A 12,432-nucleotide genomic window follows, 5' to 3' on the forward strand; every position below is an offset into this window, starting at 1 on the left:
CCATCAATAGATCAAAACAGCCCTGTAATAATATTCAAACCAATAATGCAATACTATCTCTCTTTGTATCACCTTGATTTTATTCTTGGGATTATATCCACAGCGATACACATCAAAGCATGTGTGCATTCGACAGCTCAGGTCACCCCTCTCAGGAATAGGGCTGCTCACAGGTATCCTGACCAAAGGAGCATCATGCACACTACGACGGTCCAGACTCCATTCTGCGGAGGATTCAATAGAGTGAGGCCAGAACTGGAACATCCCTGTTGCGATCAACCCCAGTAAGACTACAGAGAAGAGGGTGATGTAGTAGATCCGGTGTTTAGTCTTCATCCGGGGTATGAGGGCAGGGCCCCGGGAACCATACTTCACTGATGCACACATGATGAGGCTTTCCAGAGCCAAAACCACTGCGAAAGACACAAACAACAATAATGAACATCTACACGTCAGAGAATATCATTAAATGTATTTGATGGACATATATTCATAAAAAGACATAATAACTGTACATGATTATCTAATTCTAAGTAATTTATACATTGATCCACACTTATTGTTCTTATTCATTATATGTGACCCTGGACCACAAAACCAGTATTAAGTAGCATGGATATACTTGTTGCAATAGCCAAAAATACATTGCATGAGTCAAAATTATTTTATTTTTCTTTCATGCCAAAATCATTAGGATATTAAGTAAAGATCATGTTCCATGAAGATATTTTGCAAATTTCCTACTGCAAATATATATATATATATATATATATATATATATATAAACAATTTCTGCTTAGTAATATGCTTTGCTAAGAACTTCATTTGGACAACTTTAAATGCAATTTTCTTAATATTTTGATTTTTTTGCACCCTCAGATTCCAGATTTTACAATAGTTGTTTATTGACCAAATATTGTCCTATTCTAACAAATGGAAAGCTTATTTATTTAGCTTTCATATGATGTATAAATCTCAATTTAAAAAAATTGACCTTTATGACTGGTTTTGTGGTCCAAGGTCACATCTTACCTTTTCCAATTTATTTACTACATTTTTGATTCATTAAACTACAATTAATTTATTATATGACTGACTGTTCTAACTTTTTTGAAATACTGATTTATTATTCAAATGATAAAATTATGTTTCATTTATCATATCTAATGATATGATCTATCTTAATTTATTATATGACTGACTGTTATAATTCTAATTTATTATACGATTACGCCATATAATGCCATTTAATTTATTACATGATTGTTCACTTTATTTTGGATATGAATAATATATCTAATTCCAATGTATTACTTAATTCCAATTAATTTGCTATATAGCACGATGTTTATTTGGAATTTGATAAATCGATCATATAATACTGGAATAGGATATGAATGCATCACCTCCAATAAATGTATTATATGATTGACTGTTCAAATTCTAACAAACATATGACTGATTCAATAGTGATTGATTATATTATCGGTCCATTTAATTACAAAGAAGTTATTATATGACTAATTTAAGTAATTCCAATTATTTACCACACGTCTGATACATCTAATCTAACATATGAATAATCCTTCAAACTCCAGGTAAATTAACGTTACTAGATTGGTCCAATTTCTCTCATTTCTTTATGACTGATAATAATAAATAAAAGAATGCCATATTTAAGCATTTCACTCAAAATATGTGCTGTCTTGAATGTAAATAAATCCAAAACACACTCGCTAACGATAGCAGATATGCTAGCAGCTACAAAATCATCAACTAACCTTTACGGTGTCCAGTTTACTCCCTCAAATCTCAGCACGCCTCAACCATAATCTCATTTGTTGGTCCAGTATGTAACAAAGCCTGACAGTGAAATATTTTGATTGACTTTAGTTATTATGCCACAACACATTCCTTATGCTAAAGGGACAGCTGGAAAGAAATTCGTCTCCTTCATGCGTAATTCCACACGTTTTTCTTTTTACTCGAATCGCGTAGCGCCATCTGTTGTAGAGGGAGAATGAATAGGAGGCATAAGCTTCGTCTCGAAACCTATTGAGCAGCCTACCTAGACAGCATTTTAGGGTGTTAATACCACGTTCCGTATGTTTCTATCTAGCTAGCTCACTAGTTATTTTAGACACAGCCATAAACAACAATTACCAGTTCACCGATTCAGCCACCATTTTTTTCCTTATGGCGTAAATAACTTTAAACGTTATTATTCTATATTAGTTTTGAGCATTAGACCAATCTTTTCTTCATGCACGGTGTTTTTAGGCAAGAAACAGTCTTCTGGGTCCAGTTCTTCCACTGTGGTTTAACAAAGCCCGGATTAGTTCACATATCCCGGATTGACCTAGCTCGATCTAAAATGGAGTTCTGCTCTTCAAAAACATATCTCGGATACACGTATCTAGCAAATAAAGACAGCTGAGCATTCTTGTAAGGATAGAAAAGTTAGTCTAGCCTAACTCTTAACCTAAGTACATCATGGCTAAACAGCGTGCTGCATATTTCAGCGCTGCTGAATTGCAACTTATAATGGAAGGATATGAGGAGGTTAAACCTTTAATAAGAACCAAAGGGAATACTATAGCGGCTGCAAAAGTCCGTCAGGATGCGTGGCGAAAAATAGCCGCCAAATTAAATGCGTAAGTATTTTTATTATTATTATTATTATTATTATTATTATTATTATTACAGTTAATAGTCTGGTCTGGGAAAATGCACTAATGCAGAATATATGACACCTGTGCTGACCAACTAGTGCATGTGTATTATGTTTAGGCTACCTTCTTATTCTGTTGTTGGTCACGCTTACAATTACAGATCCAACCCTATGGGACCTAGAAGAACATGGCAACAAGTGAAGACGAAATACAAAAACATCGTTCAGAGTGGTAGGTCATGGGTTTCATTTCTTATTGTAAGGGACTACACAATATAAGGACATTGTCTCTTTTTTTAATCACTTTTAAAGTGACGTCAGCTGTATAATGCAGAAGTGTAAATGTATAACTATGAAGATAAACACAAAGATACATTACTAGTCAAACGTTTTAAACAGAAAGATCTGCATTTATTTGATCCAGAATACAGCAAAAACAGTAATATTGTGAAATATTTGTACTATTTAAAATAACTGTTAATAATAAATATATAAATAAGTAATAAATGCTTACTATTTCTATTTGAATATATTTTGAAATTTATTTTTTCCTGTGATCAAAGCTAAATTTTGAGCATCTTTACTCCAGTCTTCAGTGTCACATGATCCTTCAGAAATCATTCTAATATGCTGATCTGCTGTTTAAAAACTTTTATTATTATTATTATCATCAATATTTGAAATAGCTGAGTACTTTTTTCATTCTTTGATGAATAGATAGATCCAATGATCAGCATTGAAATAAAAAGCTTTTGTAACATTTTATACTATTTAAAAGCTTGAAGTCTGTATAATTAATTTATTTATTGGGAAAGAAATTATAAAAAATGAATACTTTTATTTTAGCAAGAATGCTCTAAATTCATCATATGATAAAGCCATGTATAATGTTACAAAAGATTTGCTTTTTTTCTGAACTTTTTTCATCAAAGAAACCTGACAAAAATCTACTCTGCTGTTTTCAACATAATAAGAATAATACATACAGCAGAAAATCAGAATATGTGACCCTGGACCACAAAACCAGTCATAAGGTTAAATTTTACAAAACTGAGATATATACATATGAAAGCTCAATAAATAAGCTTTCTATTGATATATGGTTTGTTAGGATAGGACAATATTTGGCCGAGATACATCTATTTGAAAATCTGGAATATAAGGGTGCAAAAAAATCAAAATACTGAGAAAATCACTTTTAAAGTTGTCCAAATTAAGTTCTTAACAATGCATATTACTAATCAAAAATTACATTTTGATAGGTTTACAGTAGGAATTTTACAAAAAATCTTAATGGAACATGATCTTTACTTAATTTCCTAATGATTTTTGACATAAAAGAAAAATCAATAATTTTGACCCATACAATGTATTTTTGGCTATTGCTACAAATATACCCCAGCGACTTAAGACTGGTTTTGTGGTCCAGGGTCACATATTAGAATGATTTCTGAAGGATCATGTGACTGGAGTAATGATGCTAAAAACAGTTATTTTAAATGGTAAAAATATTTCAAAATTGTACTGTTTTTCCTGTACTTTGGATCAAATAAATGCAAGCTTGGTGAGCAGAAGTCTACTGTTCAAAAATGAGTTGCAAGTTGTAGCTTGAGACAGGAGGCTTTTATTTTAGTTATAGTAATTATGATACATCAAAAATACTAAATATTATTGCTGTTGTTATATAGTTGAATCAAAGTGTAACCAAACCTTTTTCTTGTATCTTTCTGTGACATTTTAGCATCCTTAGACCCTTAGCACCCCCTTGTGGCCCCCCGGGCTCAGTCTGAAAACCCCTGGTCTATATTAAAAACTCAGAATTTGTTTTTAAGTGACTTGAATTTATTAACTTAAAGGTTTAATATAATTTAGCTAACAAGAGAAGGGCTGCACTGAAGAAGATGGGACTAATCCCAACAAAAGAAGAGCACATAGATGAAGAGGAGCTGCCCCCTGAGAACAATGTGGAGGGTCCCATCATAGCGAGCATAGTTGGTGGCTGCTCCTCAGATCCAGGAGATACGGCTGGCTGCAGCAGTTATGTCAGAGGTATGTGCACCACATTCTTTATTAATCTCTGTACGGGAATACTGCAGTTAATATACATAATTCATATCATGTCATTTCAGTGACTGATCATGGACTGGCGCTACTTCAGCCACCTGTATTATCAGACGAAGAGCTGGACTCTGTAAGTTACGGATGTGTTTATTCAAATTTTTACTGGAATATCAATGATCATAATATTAAATACACACTAAATGCCTAGAAATAATATGGACAAATTACTATTTATAGGCTATTTAATTAATAGTACACTACCAGTCAAAAGTTTTTGAACAGTAAGATTTTTAATGTTTTTTTTTTCTCACTAAGCCTGCATTTATTTGATCCAAAATACAACAAAAACAGTAATATTGTGAAATATTTTACTATTTAAAATAACTGCTTTCTATTTGAATATATTTTAAAATGTAATTTATTTTGTGATTTCAAAGCTAAATTTTCAGCATCAGTCTTCAGTGTCACACAATCCTCCAGAAATCTTTCTAATATGCTGATTTGCTGTCCGAATAACATTTAATTATTATTATTATTATCATCATCAATATTTACAATAGTTGAGTAAAAAAAAAATTCAGGATTCTTTGATGAATAGAAAGAGCCAAAGATCAGCTTTTGTAACATTATACCAAAGAAATTATAGAAATGAATACTTTTATTTAGCAATGATGCTTTAAATTGATCAAAAGTGATGATAAAGGCATTTATAGTTACAAAAGATTTCTATTTCAGAAAAATGCTGTTCTTCTGAACTTCATTCAAAACGTTCATCAAAAAAAACTTGAAAACATTCTACTGTTTTCAACAACAATAATAAATGTTTTTTTGAGCAGCAAATCAGAATATTAGATCATGATTGGATCATGTGTCAAAATTCAGCTTTGAAATTACAGGAATAAATTACATTTTGAAATATATTCAAATAAAAAACAGCCATTTTAAATAGTAAAAATATCAAAATAAATAAAAGCTTAAATAAAAGAGATTAAAAAATATTAAAAATCTTACTGTTCAAAAACCTTTGACTGGTAGTGTATGTGGCTGTGCACAACTGTGCTATTTGTTGATATGAAATGCTGGAAGATGTTTTAATGCTTTCTTTTTGAAGGAACCTGTGGAAGATGTTAAGACACTATACAAGAAGTATCTCCAAATAGAGATCTCCAACAGAAAGCAAGAAATGGCATACAGAGCTTTAAAAATGCACAAAGTGGAGAAGGAAATTGAGTTACTGGACAGGAAACTGAATGTAAGTGTGATGTTTTAATAATGAATTGTCAGAATAAAGAATAAGTGTACCTTTTAGACCCACAATTATAATTCCTTAGTTTAGTTGAGAAAACTTAAAAAGAAAGAAAAATGTTTTAATGTTAATTTCTGAAATATTACAATGAATAGTCAAAAATACAACAACATGTACTTAAAATTCAACAATTGGTTATTGGTAATTGGTTATTAGGTTAATTTGTGTCTGGAACTACAATAACAATAGTAATTGTACATCTTTTTTCTTACTACAGGCTGATCCTTCATGTTAAAAATAAAGCCTTTTTTTATTATAAACCTACTGTTCTTTTCAATATCCTTTTTAATGTCCAGTGTGAGTGATAAAGTCCACCTCCAGTCTACCATTAAACTCAACTAAGAAGTTTAAATGTACAATTTAAACATTTTACAAACAGTACAAACAATGCTTGCAGAGCAAACAAACAAAATAAAACATGCAGTTAGCATTCGGAAAATAATTACAGGTAGTCAAGGAAATAAAAATCAATAAACATGATGTGGCTGACAAGTGGTTAATGGATGAATAGCACTTGGAAAAAAAGCTAATTCATTCTGGCTGCAAACCTAATGACAAGCTTGTACAACATGCCAAAACATAGCTGTCAAGCTATTGATCAAACTATTGATCTTCCATACATCTTATTTGATTCAGGAATCAGTGATTTGTCCAACCATTTCTGCATGATTTTAGAGAACAACTGGACTTTTTAGGCTTCTTACTTGCTTGTGTGTGTCTCTAGAAGTCCCATGAGTCTCTCACTGCCCAGGATATTTATCTTGTACATCCTGAGGCAGCATAAGCAGCTTGTAATTCTTTTTCTCATTAATTTATTTTTCTTTGAACTGTAAACCACTTTCTTATTAGGTTGGTTTTAAAATCCAGCTTCCTGGATAATATTTTCATTTTTAGTATGCAATATTTAAGCACCACTCTGGAGATATGAGTTACACTTGAATCATACATTTCCCAAAAACTAAACAGTCTAGTGTACACTCTTAAAAATAAAGGTGCTTTACGATGCCATAGTAGACTCTTTTTGTCTAAATGGTTTCATAAAGAACCTTTAACATCTGAAGAACCTTTCTGTTTCACAAAAGGTTCTTTGTGGTGAAAGAAGGTTCTTCAGATTATAAAAAGGTGAGAAAGAGGTTCTTTAGAGAACCTTTGACTGAATGGTTCTATATGGAACCAAAAGTAGTTCTCCTATGGCATCGCTCATAAGTGAAGAAGCTTTTAAAGCACCTTTATTTTTAAGAGTGTATAGACAGACACAGGCTTTAAAACTAACTGGTTTATGTAGTATTTAGTATTTGCTATTGGAATAGCCAGATTCAACCCGTGATGGAAAACACTACGATAATAAGCACTGCATATGTTCTTTTTTCTTTTTTTAATATCATTCAATGTCATGTGTACAATAGATACAACACGAATACAGCACATTTTGCTAAAATCACATAAAATATTCACGGTTGCAACTCACAAAACATTACTTTATAGAAGCTGCTGGCCTCTGGCATTTTATACAGAAATACAAGCGCACACAAACCGATCTTCTCTGTTTCACAGACACACACTCTCATTCACACAGTGTAGTTTTTTTAAGCATGGCTCTGGAGCAGTGGTGAACAATCTACTGTAGATAAGAGGTAAAACATCTTAGTACAAATCAGTATTTTTGTCATTTATAAATATTCAACCAAATATCAGTGCAAGGTGTCCTCCATTAACCGTAAAGGACTGCCATAGATGCCACCCTTAATTTACAAATGACTTTTAGTTTTGTTTTTCACAATTACCTCAAAGTCCCAGCTGTGAGGTACAATACATTTTTGGCAATTTTCAGATATTCTAGCATAACAACATAGAGATGGCAAATATATAAGTGTTTTCTTCTTTTTCTTATTTAAAAATGTCTTCCATGCCATGTTCTTCCTCCTTAAAATGTCCTTAATGTATAGCATGTTAATGATTACTGGATTCCCCTGAACAAACACATAGCAAACACCATGGCAAAAAGCTGAAGGGAGGGAAAGAAAACAAATATAGATTAGCAAAGAGTTCAATGCAAATGCTGATTTATTCTACTTTTATTTATAAAGAATTGTGAGAAGCCCGTTTCATGGCAATGATATTTCTACTCTCTCCACTAGATGGCGATCACAACCTATAGTTCTTGCGATACGATTTGACACATATCAGGTGTAAAATCACATCATACTTTATTAAAATGAAAAATTATAGCCTTACTTCAATAGTCAGCACCACAATAGCAAGGGCTCCAGCCATATAGATGTATGTCTCAAAATAGTCCACCACCGCTGAATAACAGCCCTGTTTCAAAGAAGTAAAGAGTTTTAATATGAGAGGACAAAACGTTGTTTCTTCAATAGATATTGAATTTCTAATTTATTAGGCTACTCATAGCAATACTAAATCAATGTGTCTATAATTGTAGAAGAGTTTATATGACTCAGATACTCAAATCATTCATTTTGAGAGCCGTTATGTAGCTGTCCTTCTTCCAAAAAAAAAACAAAAAAAAAAAACGTTTATTTCTTCTTGTTTTGGTTTTCATTCTTACTTAATTTCCTAATGCATTTAAGGGTTAGTTCACTCAAAAATGAAAATTCTGTCATTACTTACCCTCATGTCGTTCCAAACCCGTAAGACCTTTTAGCTTCGGAACACAAATTCATATATATTTTGATAAAATCTGAGAGCTTTCTGACCTTGTATAGGCATCAACGCAACTACCACCTTCAAGGCCCAGAAAGGTAGGAAGAACATTGTTAAAATAGTCCATGTGACATCCTGAATTTTATAAAGCTACGATAATATTTTTTGTGTGCAAAGAAAACTAAAATAACTTTATTCAAGTTTCTTCTCTTCCGTGTCGGTCTTTAACATGCGTTCACAAGAGTACCACGATGTACAAAGAAAGCCTTCAGATTTCATCAAAAGCTCTCGGATTTTTTGGATTTCATCAAAATATATTAATTTGTGTTCCCTTAATGAACAAAGATCAGGTTTGGAATGACATGAAAGGAAGTAATTACTGACAGAATTTCATTTTTGGCTGAAGTATCCCTTTAAGTTCCATATTCGTTTCCACTCATTTACTAATTTGCACTAAACTCATCGCTGACCTTGTTACGGATTGGCATAATTCCCTTGAGACACTCCTCTTTGCTCATCATCAGATCGTTCCTCTGGCAACAGACCTCTGGAACTAGTCTGCTGGGGTTCAGCTGTCTGAAGAGGCTCTGATCATCAAAGTCTTCAGCACTGTTCACCCCACAGCAATCGAACTATAAGGACACCAATACCCCAGTTACAATATCTTTAATGGCATTATTGTGCTATATATTTTATAAAGTATGTTATCATACTGTGGTCATAATGGCGTTCCATGTGGAGGTGAAGACATCAGTGCTATTGGTGCCTTGGTAATGTGTTTTCAGTTCCTTGGTGAAGTAATCTCTAGTGAGCTGTTGATCCACAGATAGACAGTAGTAGTGAGAGCAGAGGCATATTACAGGTGGCTTGATGATATCCAGCTATAATAATACTCACATGCTCTCGGAAAATGAATGCCAGAATGGCCACCGCTAGCTCTGCCAGGAATATGATGAGGATGAGCATGAAGAACTGTGGAAGAAAAACAGGACATTTGCATCTAAATCAGATGTGAAGTATGTTTTGATGTCCAAATAGGAATAGGAATTCACAATATTAATATAGTTCTGGCTGATGCTGATAAGCCAACTGTTTTTTTTAAATGTTATGGCTGATATTAAAATGTATATTACTTTGTAAAAATAAACAAAAAATAAAAAAGTGAATTAAAATCATTATTGCATTATAATGTACAGTATAAAAACTGAGATTTATTTTGATATTTGCTGAAATTACCATGGACCACAAAACCATTTATAAAGGTCTTTTTTTAAAATTAAGATGTATGGTTTGTTAGTATAGGACAATATTTGACCAAGATACAACTATTTGAAAATCTGGAATCTGAGGGTGCCAAAAAATCTAAATAATGAGAAAACTGCCTTTAAATTAAGTTTTTAGCAATGCATATTACTAATCAAAAATTAAGTTTTGATATATTTACAGTAGTAAATTAAAAAAATATCTTAATGGAACATGATCTTTACTTAATATCCTAATGATTTTTGACATAAAAGAAAAATTTATCATTTTGACCCATGCAATGTATTTTTGGGTATTGCTACAAATCTATACGCGTGCTACTTAAGACTGGTTTTGTGGTCCAGGGTCACATTTAGTGTTATTAAAATATTAGAGATTTTAAAAATTGATTTTAAGAGAGCATTAGATGACAGCAATGGTAATCTAAAATGAACAAAAGGGGGAAATTAGCATTAACAATATATATCCAATACTGACTGATATCAATAATTTATATATCTAAGAAATCAAATTCCATACAAACAGTAGAAGGCATTTGTTTTCTCGTATGGCTCCGCAGCAGCCCAGAAATCCCAGTAGGAACAGCATCCCGCCCATGATCAAAATTGCATAGACTCCAGTAAACAGTAGAGGGTTGGCTGCCACAATCTCCCGGAAACCTGTTGGATCCACCAGCACCCAGATTCCCACCCCTAGAAGGAATGCACCTCCAAGCTAAAGAAGGAGAAAATGGCTTAGTATAGATGCCAGCACAATATAAACACAAAATATGATTTTATGACATAGCCATACTGAGCTTATCAAATAGTGAACCGATGCTCAGTTTTATCTATGGAACAGCACATTTTCCCACAGCACTAGTGTGGTAGAGGGAAATTCATGAGGCTGCTAAAAAAACATCTTTGAGGAACAAAAGGAAGTGCAGTGTGGTTCATGAGCAAAAATGAAGGCACGCTGGCGCAAGATCAGTGGGTTTTTTTCATACCGTAACGTTAATGTTTGTTCAAAGTGGCGACTTGGATCATTCAGACTCTTTTGAACTACACATTTTGTTAGGAAAGCAAAAGTCTGCACCTGCATATCATCAGGTTTTCAATATAATAAAGAAAACAGAGGCTGACCACACTTCCAACCAAAGCAAATCATCACTACTAGTTGGTCAGAAACGAACACAACTAGCATGTCACAGTCTAGATCTTATCATCCTATGGTATGTAAAACATTGGCCTTCACTCTAAAAAAAGTTCTTTATCTGCATCTGTATGGTTCCATGAAGATCCTTTAAAGGGGACAATGGATGCAAAATTCACTTTTACACGGTGTTCGCATATAAATTTGTCTTAGCAGTGTGTGGACACAACCACCCTACAATGATAAAATCAAGCCGTCTTTGATGTCACACTGCTCAGGCCCCGCCCACAACCACTGACGGACTGTCCCACATTAGCATATTTCGGTCCTCAGCCAGAGCTGATGCAAAGCTCAAACTTTGTCAGACAGACATGGGAGTTCGAATTTTCTCCCGACATCAGATCCACTGAGAATGCAGTAGTTTTAGAGATTGACCGATATATTGATTTACTATGTCGTGCATCGGGTAAAGCACTTGCTTAGCTGTAATTAGCAAACTTTATTTAACAAAAGAGCCATTAATGCACACATTATGTGTTACATAAATGCCTGATATGTAGCTAGTTTATGCAGCTTGGCTCTAAGAAATAGAGACAAACTCACAGTCACAAGATAATCTGTCAAGTCCTGGCCCAATAAAGACATAAATTCGGCTGAATTAAATAATATACAGCCATGAATGAGCACGTGTTGGAAATGAAAGTGCTAAATTTAATTCTGACTCTGTTGTCTATATGCTCATCATTAGTCTCGTGAAGTCGAAGTCACAAAGGCTAAAATAATCTGTCAAGTCCTGTTCCAATAAAGAACTAATGTAATTTAGGGTGACCATACGTCCTCTCTTCCCCGGACTTGTCGCGTCAGGCCTTAAATTGTCCAAATGTCCGGGATTCGGCTTTTGCTTTTTGTTAATCCCACTCCAGGAAACATTCTAATATTGAATATAATTTTCGCCCATCACAGAGTTGCTATCAATATGCAGAGTATTTAAATCGCTTTAGATGCAGCTAGTGTTGGATGTAGAGTGGCCAAATCTGCATTTTTTTCCATGGAATTGGGCTGATTTAAAACTGTTGCAGCAGGTTGATTTTCTGCCGTGGGTTAAAAGTTTGAAATATTGCATTAATTCCATTTGACTGAAATGCTTGTATTGAAACATTTTGCATTCTACCTGTGATAAAACTGTGGTAGGTATTAGTTTAGTGAAGGATGGCCACTGTGGTAGGAAGCTTTTTAGCTGTGTTTACTGTGAAATCTGTAGTTTTGGTATGGAAATGACATAACATTATCCAATGAATTATTCTTCACTCTTTATATTAAACTGCTTATAATCCTA

General features: G+C 33.4%; 3 protein-coding genes across 4 annotated transcripts in view; 1 reads left to right on the forward strand and 2 right to left on the reverse strand.

Moving 5' to 3' along the window:
• Positions 1 to 1,959, reverse strand: part of ext2 (exostosin glycosyltransferase 2) — a 34,517-nt gene extending 32,558 nt beyond the window's left edge. The window contains exons 1-2 of the mRNA XM_073837156.1: positions 1,782 to 1,959; positions 73 to 413 (exon numbers count right to left, since the gene is read on the reverse strand). Coding sequence (XP_073693257.1) covers positions 73 to 387 — 315 coding nt within the window. The 5' untranslated portion in view covers positions 388 to 413; positions 1,782 to 1,959. The remainder of the gene's footprint in view (positions 1 to 72; positions 414 to 1,781) is intronic.
• Positions 1,960 to 2,173: 214 nt separating this feature from the next.
• On the forward strand, positions 2,174 to 6,160 carry LOC141332505 (uncharacterized). Its single transcript, XM_073837640.1, has 5 exons — positions 2,174 to 2,654; positions 2,833 to 2,903; positions 4,544 to 4,720; positions 4,801 to 4,862; positions 5,844 to 6,160. The coding sequence occupies exons 1-5, from the start codon at positions 2,494 to 2,496 to the stop codon at positions 6,000 to 6,002; spliced, it is 630 nt and encodes a 209-aa protein (XP_073693741.1). The 5' UTR covers positions 2,174 to 2,493; the 3' UTR covers positions 6,003 to 6,160.
• Positions 6,161 to 7,394: 1,234 nt separating this feature from the next.
• tspan18a (tetraspanin 18a) overlaps positions 7,395 to 12,432 on the reverse strand; it is a 53,725-nt gene continuing 48,687 nt past the window's right edge. For both annotated transcript variants that reach the window (XM_073837159.1, XM_073837158.1), the window contains exons 4-9: positions 10,485 to 10,679; positions 9,600 to 9,674; positions 9,416 to 9,514; positions 9,173 to 9,334; positions 8,274 to 8,357; positions 7,395 to 8,043 (exon numbers count right to left, since the gene is read on the reverse strand). In XM_073837159.1, coding sequence (XP_073693260.1) covers positions 7,996 to 8,043; positions 8,274 to 8,357; positions 9,173 to 9,334; positions 9,416 to 9,514; positions 9,600 to 9,674; positions 10,485 to 10,679 — 663 coding nt within the window. In that variant the 3' untranslated portion in view covers positions 7,395 to 7,995. The remainder of the gene's footprint in view (positions 8,044 to 8,273; positions 8,358 to 9,172; positions 9,335 to 9,415; positions 9,515 to 9,599; positions 9,675 to 10,484; positions 10,680 to 12,432) is intronic.

The sequence above is a fragment of the Garra rufa genome, chromosome 3 (genome assembly GCF_049309525.1).
Source record: "Garra rufa chromosome 3, GarRuf1.0, whole genome shotgun sequence".
NCBI classification, from domain to species: domain Eukaryota; kingdom Metazoa; phylum Chordata; class Actinopteri; order Cypriniformes; family Cyprinidae; genus Garra; species Garra rufa.